Raw genomic sequence first — 16,580 nt, 5'->3', positions numbered from 1 at the left:
ATCCCAACATTCCCTACGATGAAGAAATCGCAAACACACGGACACGTCCAAATCATTGAAAATGGCGGAAGGTTTGAAACGGAGTTGGTGACGGTGGCCAATGTAGTAAGGTGTTCCATGGATGTTAGCGAGGTAAAGGAGTGTAATTACGATGTCATGATACTCCAAACATGTCCTTGTAACGTGTCTTGCATCGATCTATCACCGTCTTTTGTGCTTTTGATCCACAGGCGTTATGTTGATCGGGTAGTTGTCCACTGTCTCTAGGGAGACTCTACAAAGTTTACCGAGAAGTGAAGTTACACAGACAAGAGGCTCAGACAAAAAGAGTAGTAAATACGTTGTCGCGTGTCGGAAGTGATATGCACACAAGCTATATTACCATAGACAATGGAAGAGAGATTAGGCTGCGTTAACAAGTAGTGGGAGGGGGGAACTGGAGGAACTGTGATTGAAATGTTATTTTTTTCAGATCCCCTCAATACGTGGTACTAAGGCTACGTATCAGACAGTACGTCGGAATGTAGCATAAACTACACTTTAATCAATGACTTTTGGCGATTTGAACCGACCGTCAATCAAACGCTGTTACTCTGTTTGCAGGATCAGCAAAAGGTGACAAAAGGTTTAGATCAGTTTTTGTAATTTAATGTTATAGAAATCAAACATCGTACTGGCCAAGTGTTGTGAACGGTTTCTGGTCGTTTCGGCACCAAGTCGTTTCGGCCCAAGACGTTTCGGCCTCCCGATTTCAGGCCCCAAGTCGTTTCGGCACCGCGACCCAAGACGTTTCGGCACTGCTCAGGGCTATCTGAGGGAACTAGTGCTGGAGCGTAATGTTGCAAATAAAAGCACTAAAAAAGTAAGTGTCAAATAACATCCATGCACACCATGCTTCACTTCGTAAGAACATAGTAAGAGACCGTAAGAAAAAAACTTCATATCGTTTTTAAATCTGTGACACAAGTTTATCGATAGCAATAGCCGCCGACACGGCAAATGTTTGAAAGCGGTGCCAAAACAGCACGGCAAACGTCACACAAATGCACAGAAAAGTACTGGTCAGAACGCAAAGGTAACGCTTACGAATATGACTGGTCAGTCAATTACTAAATAGTTTGAAAACAAATCGAAACAGGGATGCCGAAACGTCTTGGGTTGCGGTGCCGAAATGACTTTGGGATGGAATTGCGAGGCCGAAACGACTTGGGCCGAAACGACTTGGTGCCGAAACGACCAGTTACCTTGTGAACTCCACTAATGTGAGAACGTGGGATTGAAAGTTGCGGCTTTAAAGTTATTGGACTTCAAGTCTTTGTTATTGGCTTCCACATCCATGACACTGAAACCTACTGTAAGATGAACAGGTTACAGATGCAGGTGTATAAAGTATTAAGCAAAAGAAAATAAATTATGCTCTTCAGATAATATGGTTTTCAAAATTAGGGTAGGCAGGTACGCAGGCAGGATTTTTTTTCAAAATATTTTTCTTTTTAAAGTACACAGTTTTCGGGGGTTCAGGGTGATCAAACACTGGCCACAATTTTGCCAAAAAAATGTATCATAGCATATTAAAGTAATAAAGACATAAAAAACATCCTTGTTTAAGAAAAAATCAAATGCAAGGTAAAGAAAGCATGATTGTATGGGGTTTTTTGTTTTTTGTTTGCTTTCAAAAGTCTAGGGTCAGCAGGTAAAAAGTAGGGTAAGTCCGGTTATCGAAACAGCACAATTTTCTTTGGCCTTATAAAAATCCTACATTTGTTCCCAAAAGATTTTTCGACAACAATTGCTAGATTTTAATTCTCATCAGTTGATAGAAACAGGTGCTCATTCTTGTGCGTACTGTTCAGATGACGTCTCTGTAATTGATACTTAGGGATTTGAACGATGGAGCAACTGGTAAAAGTCTTGAAGAGCGCCGGACATTTACTGGAAATACTGACAGCTGTGAGGACAGAGAGTGTTTCTAACTGGGATTTAGAGGCACTGCAACGCGCACATGACTGGGCGAAATATTTTGAACAGGTAGGTGAATGTCAAATATATAATGCATTTGTCTCCATGTTAATGATGGTTGCTTTTTCTGTACTATAATTAATAAGTGAATGTCAAACTTTCTTGTGATGTATCATAAATGTAGAAATGTATTAAAAAGATGAGGTAAAAAATGAAAGATGATGGTGCAACATGCCTTACATGGCTAGATGATGGCAGTAAATCAATCTACAGAGTCAGATAGATCTTACCGGTAATGCATTTTAATTGCACCAAATTTATTCTTCACCAATGCCACTTCCCTGAAATTTTTAAAAGAATCTAAAATCTTACCTTCATAGTACCAGCAAGTCCTTTACTCACCTCAATTTGTTGAAATTTCATGCAGGTTTACTTCAAACTTCATCAAAAGCCAGTGTTTGTTTCCAAACTGGAAAAACACCTGAGGTTGAAGTACCAAGGGAAACACAGACCTGATCTGGGGAGTCTGGAGGTCAACTTTGACCTGTTTAGGAATGCCCGCAAATTACTTCTGGAAGTAAGTAAAGACTTTTATTTTTAACTTATTTATACACTACATATTAAATAACTAGCTGTCCAATAATTACGCCTTGCAAAAAATTTCATTCTTTTATTGAAATGACAAATTTTGCTGCATTTTTGATAAAAAACATCAAAATTAACTACAGTAGGAGCACCTACAACAAACACCCTGCTCTGTACACGGTTACAAGGTGATTTGTTTAGCATTGCTCATCACTAGCAGAATCTTGTTCCAACGTGCAATGTGTTCACAGAGGGGACATCTCAGTGACTATCTAACTCAATCAAAAGGCTGTTAATGTTTTTGCTGCTTTACATCAGTCTCATAGAAGAGTATACATCAGCAATGGGCTAGCTGAAAAGTCTTCTCTATTTGATTTTTTTTGTTCTCTACACAGTCACTTCTTCAAAATCCTCACCTTTGTAAAGCAATCTGCAGTGATGTGATCAAGTTATACCAACAGCTGCCGCCAAGTCACGACGCAGACAGCGGTTGTCAACAAAGAGATGAGACAACGTCTGAACAACTGCTTCATGTAAGTCACTGCCTTGAGTATGCGTCTCCTGTGAGTGTCAGTGTATTACAGACTCATTCATAATCTTCAAACATCTGTATGAAACTTTAGCTACAAAACCACTGTCAATGCCATGAAAAGGAAAATTGACCTTTTGTTCCTGTTGCCCATTGCAGTCCAGGATGAAATGGCTGATATCTCTGATGTTTCCTACCTGTGGAACTGTCATTTGTATCCAAAACAGGAAAACTTTACTTTGTTATTACTCTGAGTGTAAGATTGTGTTGTTGAGAATCTGCAGGCCACAGGGTGATGCCTTTCAAAATAATAGGAATTTGATGGAGTAGCAGTTAAGGTAGTATGCACCTCAGAATTAAGACATAAACATTTGCTCAAACTTAATTCAATGAAACTCTCAATCATTCTCATTCAAAATCAAGAATAAAAGTCAGGATCACATTGCAAATTTTGGTACTATGGAAACAAATTACCGTAAATTTACCAATGTGTTTACATTCAAAATGGTCACCATCTCAGTGTTGACTGTATGGGGAAAAGTAAAATTCTGATTTTCTTAAACACTGAGCCTGGTGAAAACTTTTGTCATGCAATAAGCTTCAAAGTGAGCCCCCACAAGCGCTAGCCTGAAAAGGTATTGTAAAAGTTTGAGAGTAAAAATATCTTTTCCCAAGTAGACAAGTGAATCCAAATTGCATGATATAAAATGTGCATATCAGCAAACTTTGCTGATGGAACACAGGACTTTGTGAAGGTTTAGATCCAGTAGGAGTACTGTAACACAGAATGAGACAGAAAGACTGTATGAGTGATTCAGCTTTGTGAAATCAATGCTTTATGAGCACATCAAGTCTCAATTTAAAATTACAATTTGAATATAATGAGCAAAAGTGGCAGTGACTTACACTTAACTCATGACATGCCTTTAGGCAAGCATAGACCCTAGGGTAAGTAATAGGCAAGCATAGACACTAGGGTAAGTAATAGGCAAGCATAGACCCCAGGGTAAGTAATTGATGGAGCATACTCAATATGTGATATTTCCCAGACACCTACCCTGCTGTTGGCCTTTGGGAATCACCAAATACAAAATGGAATCATTCATCCTTGTATTTCCTTCCATTCATTCCCATAGGATGCTGCCAAGTACAGTGAAGGCAAAGCTATGGTGATGGTACTCTCCAAAATCAAAGATAAACTCTCACAGAGTTGTAATAATCACACAGCAGGTGAGAAACAGTGACATCATAGCTTCAAAAAAGTTGTTTGTCCACATATTTTTCTTTTTCTAAAGAAACATTTTGTCACTTTTGTGTTTGCATGTATGTATGTGTGTTCCTTCATACATGTACCTTTGGTCCTAAACCTTAAAGTTAATGGCTTAATTCACATGTAGAGTTTTACCACGTCTCCAAACAAAGATGTAGCTTTGTGTCCCCAAGCAAGAAACTCAGTGGCCAATCTGATCATGTGATCAAAATGATGCAATAGTAGAGGGTCTGCATTGTGATGCAAGGATTTCAACTTTGATGACAGGCAGACTGTGAGATTTACTAGTTACAAAATAATTTCATGATTATGGAATGCCACTTTACCAAAGCCAATAACAATGATAGTTTACCCAACAGAACCTGCAGCAGTTTGTTTCCTGATCATTTGAGAGTTAATTCTGACAATCGTTGTTCCTGTGTCAACACCATTGGCAACAGTCAGATTGAACCAAATGTTGTAATGAAAATCCGCCCTATCTCAAGATGTTCTCAATACATGTACTGATGTTTTGGATGTCTTTGGGGTTTTTTCAGGGTGCAGTCTCTCTGCCAATGATGTGTATCTACAAACAGAGGCAGACTTGCTTTTACAGCATTTGGGCAAACTATTACAAGAAGATGTTCCAAAACAAAGGTGTGTCAAATAATCTCTGTTTTGTAAAAATAAAACATTTCTTCCCTTCAAATACAGTCTCAAAGCAAACTGGTAAAAGCTCTATCTACATTTGTAAACTTGCATGTCCAATGAGTTCATTAAGCTGCCATCATGTACACTGAGGTGTCATATACCGTCCGATGTACAGGCTTCTGCAATACCGCCCATAAGAATGCAAGATAGCTTACCCAATCTCAGACATAAGAATTTTTCGTGAAGTAACAGTGTTACAGCACCTTCAGGAGAACTTTCCATTCAGCAATGTTAGCAATGAATGTTGTATTCATCTACAAAATAAACAAGTCGCAGATGTGTTACATCGTCATGGTTGCCTAATTCACTCTAGATGAGAATATCACAATTCACGTCATTCACTCACATGGCCTTTCTGTTGTTTTGTAGCAAAGAGTTTCTGCTGACTGCCAAGTTGGATAACCTGTACAGCAAAGAATCTGGACTGGTAAGCAGTTTCCTGAATATGATTGAAACTTATCTTCTTTCTATCAGGCTCCATAGACAAACCATAGAAATAAATAGATTGAGCTGTGTGATACATTGCTGTGGTAGACAAGGCATAATAACTTATCAAAAATAAATGTAATTTAGGAATTGTGGCAAACTCTATTTTTTTTCCTTAATCCAAAACCACATCTGTACAATCAAAGCTATTTTACCTTCAAGTATTGTGATTCATAAGAATGTTATGAATATTTCCAAATATATGAGAATGTCAAGATACTTGATATTCTGCAGTAGAGTTCAAAGCTTCTTTGAAAGCCAGTTACTGTGATTTGTTAGACAGGAGACACAATATCATACTTGTACCGGTACACTCTTTGGAGGGAACCATCATGCTATCAAACACTGCCCCTCCAGTACGATAGAGCCTGCAATATTCTTGAATTGATTTGCTTCTGTGTTTAGTTTACACTGTTTTGTTATATTGTACATTTCATTTGTTTTACAGAAAAAAAGCAAATCTATTCACTGAAAATTTGCATATATCCATATATGGTAGCAGATATATGTCAGAGGAACATCAGCATCACTACAACTCCCAATGCCGTGCATTTTTTACATCATAACACTTTTTATTATTACAATAAATTAAATTTTTTGATTTTTTTAACACTGCAGTTGTTGTCGTAGTTTTCTGAGAAGACTTTAAATCAATATGTGTGCTTGAATTCATTGATAGGAGACTATTGGAATAATGCTAGTAACAGATATTGAAGGCAAGAGCAATGGTGGTGACACAGACAGTGCAATCAACTGGTACTTGCATGGCTCATGCAGAAATGTGGTGGACCTGCAATGACTGATGGGTAAGAAAATGGGCGGTATTTATTCTTGTAAACCTGTAAAGGGATCAAGAATTTTAAGATATAACCTTCTGTGATAGCTGTAAGGTGGGTCACCTGAGGTAATCTCTCACATGAATAACTTGTGTTTTAGTACACCTTTTGCTCACAAAATATTTGGAGAGTGACATTTTGTATTGGATCAAGAGACAGAGAAGGGGGCTACAGTATGTAGCAAATATTTGCAGTAAGAAACGACAGTGGTGAGAAGCAACTGATTTAAGATTTAAAAAGACTCATTCTCTGGGTCATCTTATAGATCCTGAAGCAAGAAAAATATCTGTGATCAACTCACTTTATAAATACTTGGTCAAATTTTTGTCAAAAAACGGTTGTGAATAGCATTATTTTCCTGATAATGGTGGTTTGACACATGACCAAACACACGTTTAACATGGTAAAAATGTACAGATGCTGAGAGTGTATACAAAATTGTGAAAACAGCTGTTACAGTGTACACTATACTTTGGAGACTTATTGTAAGGGCTACTTGTGAAGAAGGGGAGCAATGCAACAGTAAATCCGTATTTGTATTTGTACATTAGTTCAACATCTGATCAGAATAGCCGTGTATGGCAGCTACCTAGCTCACTCCTGAGCAAGCTCTCCGCCAAGTACTTCACATTCTTCAAAGCTTACATCGATCACCTGGTGAAATGGGGCAACTCTATGGAGCTACAGCATGATGTTGTATCCCAGGGAAGTTTATGGAGGTAGGGATATGTTTTGTTTGTGTCACTTCAAAGCTTGATCATAGTTCACATGCATTTGCATGCGTTAACCCTACATGTGTGATCACATTCCCTCCACACACCAGTTGGGAAACATGTATTGTTTTAACGTATGAAGTTCCGGACTAGGAACTGTATGTGCATTATGGTTTGGCATCCGTATTCCATCGCGTTTTTCCTTTCTAACATTTGTTGTCCAGAACCACTGATATTTATTCTGATATGTGAAGCCTGTGTCAACCATTCTATACCCTTTGAAAATACATTTCTTGCGCTTGATTACCATTGTCATTCCTCTTGTTCAGTAGTATGGAATCTGTTCTGTGTGTGATCAAGTCTAAATTGTGCCTGATAATAAACTTTTACGACGGGTATCACATGCAATGTGGTATTTATTTTGGTGTGGGGTGGTTTGTATTCAAACCAAAATGAAGCCCTACAATTAATGACAAACACAGACATCTTGTCAAACCATAAGGGACCCAGGCGTTTCCCAACCGGTGTGTGGAGGGACTGTGGTGTAATCTAACCACCGTGATCAGCTTTGACATATCAGAGCGACACTTAAAATTTAGCAGATTCTCATTTTAGATCACAAGCAAAGTATATGTGTAGCTCTTGTTGTATGCTTATTGTACAATTTACAGAAGTTGTAATAATGTGAAAGATATCCTTATCAATAGGTATGACTGTGACAAAACTTACAAAAGGTGAAAGAAGTTTCACTGTGGTCATTCTAGGAGACTATCAAACATATGCTTTATACTGTGAACATTCATTTTTTCCATGTATGTGGTCATCAGGCCACGGACTTGATGGAGGCTGATTCTAAATTTGGTCTCAGGCCATGAACTTGATGAAGACTGATTCTAAATTTGGTTTCAGGCCACGAACTTGATGAAGGCTGATTCTAAATTTGGTCTCAGGCCATGAACTTGATGAAGGCTGATTCTAAATTTGGTCTCAGGCCATGAACTTGATGAAGACTGATTCTAAATTTGGTAATGGGATTTACATAGGCACACCAAGTGGTTTGTCTAATCTATTGTCACTTGACCTGTGATATGAGTCTCACCATACAAAGGACAATTGTGATTGAAGCTACTCTGCCATGATAAACTTGACATTGAAGATCATCTCAAACACAATCATGTGATGTTGTGGTAGCCAATCACAAATGGTGTTAAACACTGTGGCCTGTACGTAGCATTATTCCGTGAATGAAATGAAGCAACCTTTTTCATGTTTTTTTTTATTTTCCATGTGTTTTTGCACTAGGCATGCAGCATATCCAGAAAACGGCCATTTTGATCACAACAGGCTGCTGGAAAGTTTTTCACATCTAATGAGAGGACCAACGTTTCTGAGGGAGACTGTCAGAAGACTGGTACATAGCATGTGTGAAAGTCAAACAGCTGCCAACAGAGACATTGATCCTGAACATAGGACAAAAGATGAATTTATTGCAAACAAACGTCTGTGGGAAGAGATATTACATTATATAAACAGTTAGGACTACCTGTAGTAGAGGTCCTTGCTATCTATATTAGAGGTCCTTGCAACGTGTAATAGAGGTCCTTGCTATATGTAGTAGAGGTCCATGCTACCTGTAGTAGAGGTCCTTGCTATCTATATTAGAGGTCCTTGCAACGTGTAATAGAGGTCCTTGCTATATGTAGTAGAGGTCCATGTTTCATGTTGTAGAGGTCCTTGCAACCTGAAGTAGAGGTCCTTGCTACCTGTACTAGAGGTCCTTGCTACCTGTTTTAGAGGTGCTTGCTACCTGTAGCAGAGGTCCTTGCAACGTATAGTAGCATAAGAGTAAGAGGTCCTTGCTATATATACTAGAGGTTCTTGAGCATGTGTGAAAGTCAAACGACTGCCAACAGAGACATTGAACCTGAACATAGGACAAAAGATGAACTCATTGCAAACAAACGTCTGTGGGAAGAGATATTACATTATATCAGCAGTTAGGACTACCTGTAGTAGAGGTCCTTGGTACCAGCAGTAGAGGTCCTTGCTACCTGTAGTAGAGGTCCTTGCTACCTGTAGTAGAGGTCCTTGCTACCTGTAGTAGAGGTCCTTGCTACCTGTTGTAGAGGTCCTTGCTACCTGTAGTAGAGATCCTTGCTACCTGTAGTAGAGGTCTTTGCTTGTTTGCATATCGACTTTGTGATATGCAAAAAACCTGTCTAAGTGTTTCCCTTGATGCAACTGTTGTCTAGACAAGGAGTTAGCAAGGATATCACCTTACTTGACCCTGTAGAGTCATAATGGATCCATTATCGTTCACTATCATGGTATTTTCAAGGACAAATATCTGTTGACATACAATCCTTCACATCAAGTTCATGTGGAGTAGCAAGTGGCAGGGTGGTAAATCAAGTGTAGTCCTCAATATCAAGGGTACATGTATCTGTATTACAGACTGGGGTTCTGAAGTGCATCAGGTGGTGTGTGTGCAAGTTTTTCTGTCTATAACATGATCATGCACAGCACGGACAAGTGCATTGTGTGGCAATGCATCATTCATAGATCACAGATACGGTTGGATGGCACCAACTTGTTGGTAAACCACAAAACAGCTATGAAATTCTCTCCATCTAAGTGACAAACCTTCAGGAATGTTGTACCTATATAAAAGAAACAAAATATATATAAAGGAAAAATCTTCCACAATGGATCATTGTAGCAGTAGTACTTTTGGTAAATTTATTATCACAACATGGGCATGAGGTAACTGAGATTGTATTCATGATTCTACCTCACAATGACGTCATTCAGGGATCACGTGAGATTGCACAAATCTCCCAGAAGTCAGTGCGCAATTCTTACCAGAAGGCGTGCAACGTACATCTTCAAGCTCCCGAAAAACTTCGGGATTTGCTTGAAAAAATTAACCATTTCTGTGAGGAACATCACAGGGAATGGTCTGAGAGAGTGCCAAATAAATTTGGCCCAGGTTTCAGTCACAAAGGTGAAATTTCCAGCTCACGGACACGCATATAGCGTTTCAGTGGCGTAACGTGTCTGACAGAGACTGAACTGTCATCATGGCTAATGCCGACGAAGTTTTGAGCTTGAGTGCGGGGCACTCGAGATCTACCAAGGACGATAAATCGGAACAAAGACTTTGTAATAGTACCAAAACCGGATCAACAGGTAGAAGTCGAAGATCTGACATGTCGACTTCTGTGACGAAAGGGGCTGCAGAAAAGTCTTTGCCGCCCACACTTAGAGACAGAACGCTTGAAGCGGGATCGTCCCGCAAGAAGCAGACCGCAACTGTTGAGAACCCGACACGACTACAGCAAACTGAAGTCGGGAACGTGCAAGATAGAACTCCTGCACTGGCGGAACTTCCATCATTGACTGCAACTGGTGGAAATTATCAGCACTCGAGCGATTTCAAAGAGATGTTTGGACAATTTGCAGCAATGCAGCAAGAATCCATGCAGACCTTTGCACGTGCAATGTCTGACTCTATGCACCGAGCATTGACCGAAGCCATCGGTGACAGAAAACGATCGGCAGACGAGGAAAATGAAAATCATGACAGAAGCTCTGCTCCTAAAAGGTTGAAAATACCGATAAGTGGAGATCGCCACGCAAACGTGGGGAATTTTAACCCTCTTGATGACGCTGACGAGCTCGAGGTACCGACACGCAGAGACACCGTACATGATATTGATATGGCTGTCTCGAGTCTGATTGAAACGGAACTGCAACAGACACCGAACGGGCGCGATACCACCGACAATGACAACTCTAATAATGCGCCAACGGAGCCTGAACAGGTAACATCTGCATCTGAGGATGACTGGCTGAGCGATCTCGCTCAAGAATTTGACCTGGAGGACAAGAAATTTGGACCTCCAATAGGTGCACAGTTAGCGGAAATTGTTAACAAGATGATGACTATGCCGCTCGGTAAAGATACTCTGAAAGAGAAATGTAAACAATATTATGCACCTGAAAACTGCGACAAAGTGGTGGTTACGAAAGTCAACGAAGAAATTTGGTACAAAGTAAAGCCAGAAACAAGATCACGAGACATTAAATTGCAGGCAGTACAGAAGTGTATGGTCAAAGCTATGATTCCGATATTGACGAGTACGAACGACTTGCTCAAATCGAAGAAAGCCGCATCTGAGTCTGATATTTCCAGACTAGTCAAGCAACTCACAGATGCCCTTGCATTTTTTGGTCAAGGTTATTCGGAAATGATACGCCCGGATCTTAATCGACAATATCAACAACTATGCTCGAAACAGGTACCGATAACTTCGTACCTGTTTGGTGATGACCTGCCAAAGCAAGTGAATGATATCAAAACAACCAACCGCGTCGGCTCGAAAATATCGGGATATGGTTACCAGAAGTTTCAAAACTCCACGTATGGGCGCAGTGGTGGCTACAGAGGAGGTTACCAAAATACAACTGGCTATAACAGTACCAGAGGAAAAAACGGCTACCCCTTCCGCAAAAAGCATTTCCAAACGGCTGCCCCGTGGAAGAAGGGGACAGATGGGCCAACGAAGTAGACGGTAGGACAAAGGTCAGTGAACAAGGTGAGCGTTCTCTCACTAAGACCCCAGTTTTGATGCGAGACAAGCCATTTGAGGCAGGCGAATTGAAACGCCACTTAGATAAGTGGGAAAATATTACGTCAGACTTCAGAATATTGAAAATAGTTGAAGGTTGTGAAATTGAATTTGTCAGATTACCACGTCAGTATAGTGTCAGAACAATACACTTTAATGATAAAGAACAGATCATTATTGACGCCGAAATACAGAAATTACGTAACAAAGGCGTCATTATAGCATCCGAGCACTGTGAGGGGGAGTTTATCTCCCCGATATTCATTAGGCCAAAGAAAAGCGGGGCCTATAGACTGATCCTGAATTTAAAATGTTTGAATAAATATATTACATACCATCATTTTAAGATGGAGTCACTCCAGTCAGTAATATCGCTAATGCGGAAAGACTGTTTTATGGCATCAATAGATTTAAAGGATGCGTACTATTCAGTGCCAATAGCAAGACATTATCAGAAATATCTCAAATTCATATGGAAGGGGCAATTGTATCAATTTACATGCCTTCCAAACGGCTTGGCTTGTGCACCCAGATTATTTACCAAATTGCTAAAGCCAGTATATGCTCACCTACGCACCATGGGCCACTTGTCAGCCCCATATATTGATGACTCCTACTTACAAGGGGATACAATGCAGGAATGCTCCCAAAATGTGGACTATACATACCAGCTTTTATCGGAATTGGGATTCACACCCAATGATGAAAAATCAGTATTGTTGCCTACTCAGTCACTGGTATTTTTGGGATTCATATTAAATTCTCATCTGATGATAGTCTCTCTTACACCAGAGAAAGCTCAGAAATTAGTGAGAAGCTGTCTAGAACTTCTTACCAAAGAGAGTCCAACAATCAGGGATGTTGCCCATGTCATAGGTTTAATGGTATCCTCATTTCCCGGAAATCAGTATGGACCTTTACATTACCGCAGCTTAGAAATTGACAAATGCTGTGCATTAAAAAAGTCGCATGGTAACTTTGACGAGACTATGACTTTACATGAGGATGCAAAGAGTGACTTACATTGGTGGTGCAATAACATAACGAAGGCATATAAACCTGTGTCACATGACCAGCCTAATATAAGGCTACAGTCTGATGCCTCCAAAAAAGGGTGGGGGGCAGTGAAAGGAAATACCACCACTGGGGGTCAGTGGTCCTCTAATGAGGCTGACGAACATATCAACTTACTTGAGCTGAAAGCAGCATTTTTTGCAGTGAAAACATTTTGTTCGAATGATAAGAAGATACATGTGAGAATAGAAATAGACAACACCACTGCAGTAGCATACATAAATCATATGGGAGGCACGCACTCATTGAGTTGCAATGAATTAGCAAAATGCATATGGTCATGGTGCATTGAAAGGGACATCTGGCTCTCAGCTGCTCACTTACCTGGAGCAAAGAATATTGAAGCAGATAGGTGTTCCCGGAAATTTGAACATGAAACAGAATGGATGTTAAACAGAGACGTATTTACAGCAATAACGAAATCATTAGGTGGGCCTAGCATAGATTTATTTGCATCTCGGCTAAATTTCCAACTAAAGCCATACATATCTTGGAGGCCAGATCCTGATGCACAGGCAATAGATGCATTTTCATTGCCATGGTCTTACGATTTGTTCTATGCTTTCCCTCCTTTCAGCTTGATTGGAGCAGTCCTACAGAAGATAGAGATGGAAATGGCAAATGGCATCATAATCATCCCGTATTGGCCCACTCAGTGCTGGTTTCCGAAGGCAATGCGTCTGCTGACAGCATTACCGTTAATACTGCCAAGAACTCAAACTCTGCTTATAAACCCCACGGTGAAACATCACAGTCCTCATCCGCTTTTCCCGAAACTTGTTCTACTGGCATGTCGCTTATCAGGACAAGCCTCGAAAGTCAACACATTCCTCCAACAACTGCATCCATCATTATGTCGTCATGGAGACAATCTACTAAAAAACAATATGAACCATACTTGCAGAGATGGATTGCATTCTGTAGTGAGAGGAAAATTGATCCCATTCATACAACTGTAGATAAGGCATTAGAATTTTTGACAACTCTCTATCTAAAGGGATTGCAATACAGTGCTATTAACACTGCAAGATCTGCCTTGTCGAATCTTATTCAATTGCCTTTGAATGCCACATTTGGCTCACATCATTTAGTTACTAGTTTATGAAAGGCGTGTTTCAACAAAGGCCAGCATTGCCAAAATATGTTGAAACTTGGGATGTTGACAGACTATTGTGCTACTTAAAGAAATTGTCACCTGTGCGGGACCTGTCCTTGAAGGAACTCACCCTAAAGTTGGTGGCTTTGATTGCAGTTCTGTCGGGTCAAAGGTTGCAGACCCTGCACAAACTAAGTTTAAGAAATATGATTGTTGGCAAATCAGCCTATAAATTTGTTATTGATAGTATGTTGAAGACAACCAGACCTGAATACACATGTCAGAGTTAGTGTTAAATGCGTTCCCGCCGGATAGGCGTTTATGTGTTGTGTTTGTTCTGCGAGAATATTTAATCCGTACAAAGGAGTTAAGAGGGAATGAAACTCAGTTACTCATAAGCTTTGTTAAACCCTATAAACCGGTATCCAAGGATACCCTATCAAGATGGATAAAAGCAGTCTTATCCACAGCAGGTATTGATGTTACAAAATTTTCAGCACACTCAACAAGATCAGCATCAACCTCTGCAGCAAAGAGCAGGGGGTACCACTTGAAATTATCATGGGTAAGGCAGGCTGGAGCAGTGCATCCACTTTTGCCAAGTACTATCACAAACCAGTTCAAAACCAGGACAGGTTTGCTGAGGGATTGTTATCAGCATTTGCTAAGAAACATGATTAAGCATTTGCTTAACATTGTATGTTGTCACATGACTTATACTGTTAAGATTGTAGTTGATTAGTTGTCACATTACAATTCATGTTATCTGAACAATTCTGTTTTGAGTGGTTCTTTCCCATCTCGTGAACACATCTTTCAAATCTCACGTGATCCCTGAATGACGTCATTGTGAGGTAGAATCCCCCAGTTAAAGGAAACTTACCTGGAAGTTGAAGTTTGACTGGGATTCTACCAAGCAATGACGGTCAGGAAGGGATTACGTGCCCACCCAGGTTACCAGAATATCCCACCCATTATTATCAGGGATATTGTATGTATTCACTCGATGTGCGTTCAAAACTGACTTCTGGGAGATTTGTGCAATCTCACGTAATCCCTTCCTGACCGTCATTGCTTGGTAGAATCCCAGTCAAACTTCAACTTCCAGGTAAGTTTCCTTTAACTGGGGGATTAAAGTGATACATGCAGCATATACTTATCACCAACAAAGTGTATCAACAATGAAATTGCACGCTGTCTACACGGAATACTGATTTCCTAAATAAATGTATATATGCAAAGTACATGAAATGAGCAATGTTTGCATATGCAAATTAACTGATAAAGAGGTATCACCATCGTAAATATTCATTGGAATAAAATTATGCACTGGGCATAACATTTCATGCCTACTACATGTATCTCAATATAGCTTCCAGACTCAACAGAGTTGAATATCAAACCCATGTTTAGGAATGAAATGATTGTTAGTTTGATGATCCACCTTCTGCTGGGTATATTGTTTCTCTCAATGAGAAAACGTTTGCTTTGAAGTGTCCAAACACAGAACTGCTGATGGGCAGTCAGATATTCGCTTTGTGGATCTAGCATAGACCCTTGTTTTTCTCTAGGGTATAGGATACAGTCATCGCTTTGCGCCTAGGTAAGCTTATGTCTTTAATAAACTTTGAGACAAAATACAACAAAATGTGTATTTTTACTCAAAATTTATCATTTTTCAAGTTGACCAACAAAGTTTAGAATCCCAGGATGTTGTGTCCTTTGGCTTTCATGTTGTCTCCAAGCTTGAAAGGTGATGTATTTCAAGTGGGAAAATGTTTTGATAACCATGTCTTTGACTCGACATATTTTTAAGATCAACTTGGTGGCTGGGGCATTCCTTCTGCACATGGGTTTTCAGTTTAATCCATGGTGATTATCAGTCTATAATATTAGGGATGTGACAAGACTGTACAGAATCAGCACAATTGTGATTGATCGTTTTTCTTGTTGCTGGGACTGCTTCATATTTAAAGAGAAACCGTCGTCGGAACTGCGCGTGTGCGAGTTTCTTGTTTACAAACAAATCGTGCACGATATCTAGAGGCGCCTCATCATCAAAGCTGCGACATTTAAATGACTATTTAGATTATGATAGAGATGATTTAACTTTCATCAATCACCATCTACCTTTGATACAGTGATTACATTGGTCGCATGCGGCTTTTGAGCGCAGTTCCGACGACTGTATCCCTTTAAACACACTCCCGGCCCATAATGGACGAGGCGAAGCGCGCAGTTTGCTCGAGTCCATTATGGGCCGGGAGGGGTACATTGTCGCTAGCTGTGGGTCCATAGCTGTGGTGTTTTCAGAACGGGATTCCTGCCTTTTACGGGCTGGTTTTGACTTTTACGATTTTAACCCCGACCAGTTAAAATCGTAAAAGTCAAAACCAGCCCGTAAAAGGCATAAATCCCGTCTGAAAACACCACACTATGGACCCACAGCTACATTGTCGCTATTGTATAGTTTTGGCGATACCAGTGAATTTATAGATATAGAAAACATCTGGGTCCACGGTACTGGATAATCGGATAGATTATCAGTAGTAATCACTTGGGAGATGACGTCACAAAATTCACTGTTATTGACCAAGCCATAATATAATGATAATAGTTTTGCCGTATGCGAATCTTGAAATCAAAATCTTTTGTTTTTTCTCTCCGCCACACAAATAGTTTTAGGCTATCAACATGTTGGTAACGGTATC

At 39.9% G+C, this 16,580-nt stretch overlaps 2 protein-coding genes and 1 long non-coding RNA gene across 6 annotated transcripts in view; all 3 read left to right on the top strand.

Annotated features, from left to right (window-relative positions):
• Positions 1–16,580, top strand: part of LOC139130482 (solute carrier family 13 member 1-like) — a 308,042-nt gene that overhangs the window by 225,705 nt on the left and 65,757 nt on the right. The window lies entirely within an intron of this gene.
• Positions 5–8,610, top strand: LOC139131365 (uncharacterized). 4 transcript variants are annotated; one of them, XM_070697380.1, is made up of 11 exons: positions 17–132; positions 659–862; positions 1,880–2,028; positions 2,387–2,536; positions 2,940–3,077; positions 4,210–4,303; positions 4,880–4,979; positions 5,403–5,460; positions 6,199–6,325; positions 6,907–7,074; positions 8,371–8,610. In XM_070697380.1, exons 3-9 carry the CDS (start codon positions 1,891–1,893, stop codon positions 6,316–6,318), a joined length of 798 nt encoding a protein of 265 aa, XP_070553481.1. In that variant the 5' UTR covers positions 17–132; positions 659–862; positions 1,880–1,890; the 3' UTR covers positions 6,319–6,325; positions 6,907–7,074; positions 8,371–8,610. The 4 variants fall into 4 exon arrangements, with proteins under 4 accessions (XP_070553480.1, XP_070553483.1, XP_070553481.1 ...); XM_070697379.1 differs by lacking the exon at positions 659–862 and having other exon boundaries at positions 5–132; XM_070697382.1 differs by lacking the exons at positions 659–862; positions 8,371–8,610 and adding an exon at positions 7,978–8,221 and having other exon boundaries at positions 5–132.
• LOC139131367 (uncharacterized) lies at positions 11,325–14,643 on the top strand. Its single transcript, XR_011552111.1, has 2 exons — positions 11,325–11,666; positions 13,351–14,643. It is a non-coding gene; the product is annotated as an uncharacterized lncRNA (long non-coding RNA).

The sequence above is a fragment of the Ptychodera flava genome, chromosome 4 (assembly GCF_041260155.1).
Source record: "Ptychodera flava strain L36383 chromosome 4, AS_Pfla_20210202, whole genome shotgun sequence".
NCBI lineage: Eukaryota > Metazoa > Hemichordata > Enteropneusta > Ptychoderidae > Ptychodera > Ptychodera flava.
The sequence above is the reverse complement of the archived record's forward strand: the minus strand, read 5'-3'. Positions and strand labels throughout refer to the sequence as shown.

Excerpts from the sequence above, each read along its gene's own strand:
- LOC139131365 (XM_070697379.1), top strand. The coding sequence starts at position 1,891 with ATGGAGCAACTGGTAAAAGTCTTGAAGAGCGCCGGACATTTACTGGAA. Across the intron at positions 2,029-2,386 it reads GGGCGAAATATTTTGAACAG|GTTTACTTCAAACTTCATCA; the intron begins GTAGGTGAATGT and ends AATTTCATGCAG. Across the intron at positions 2,537-2,939 it reads CCCGCAAATTACTTCTGGAA|TCACTTCTTCAAAATCCTCA; the intron begins GTAAGTAAAGAC and ends TTCTCTACACAG.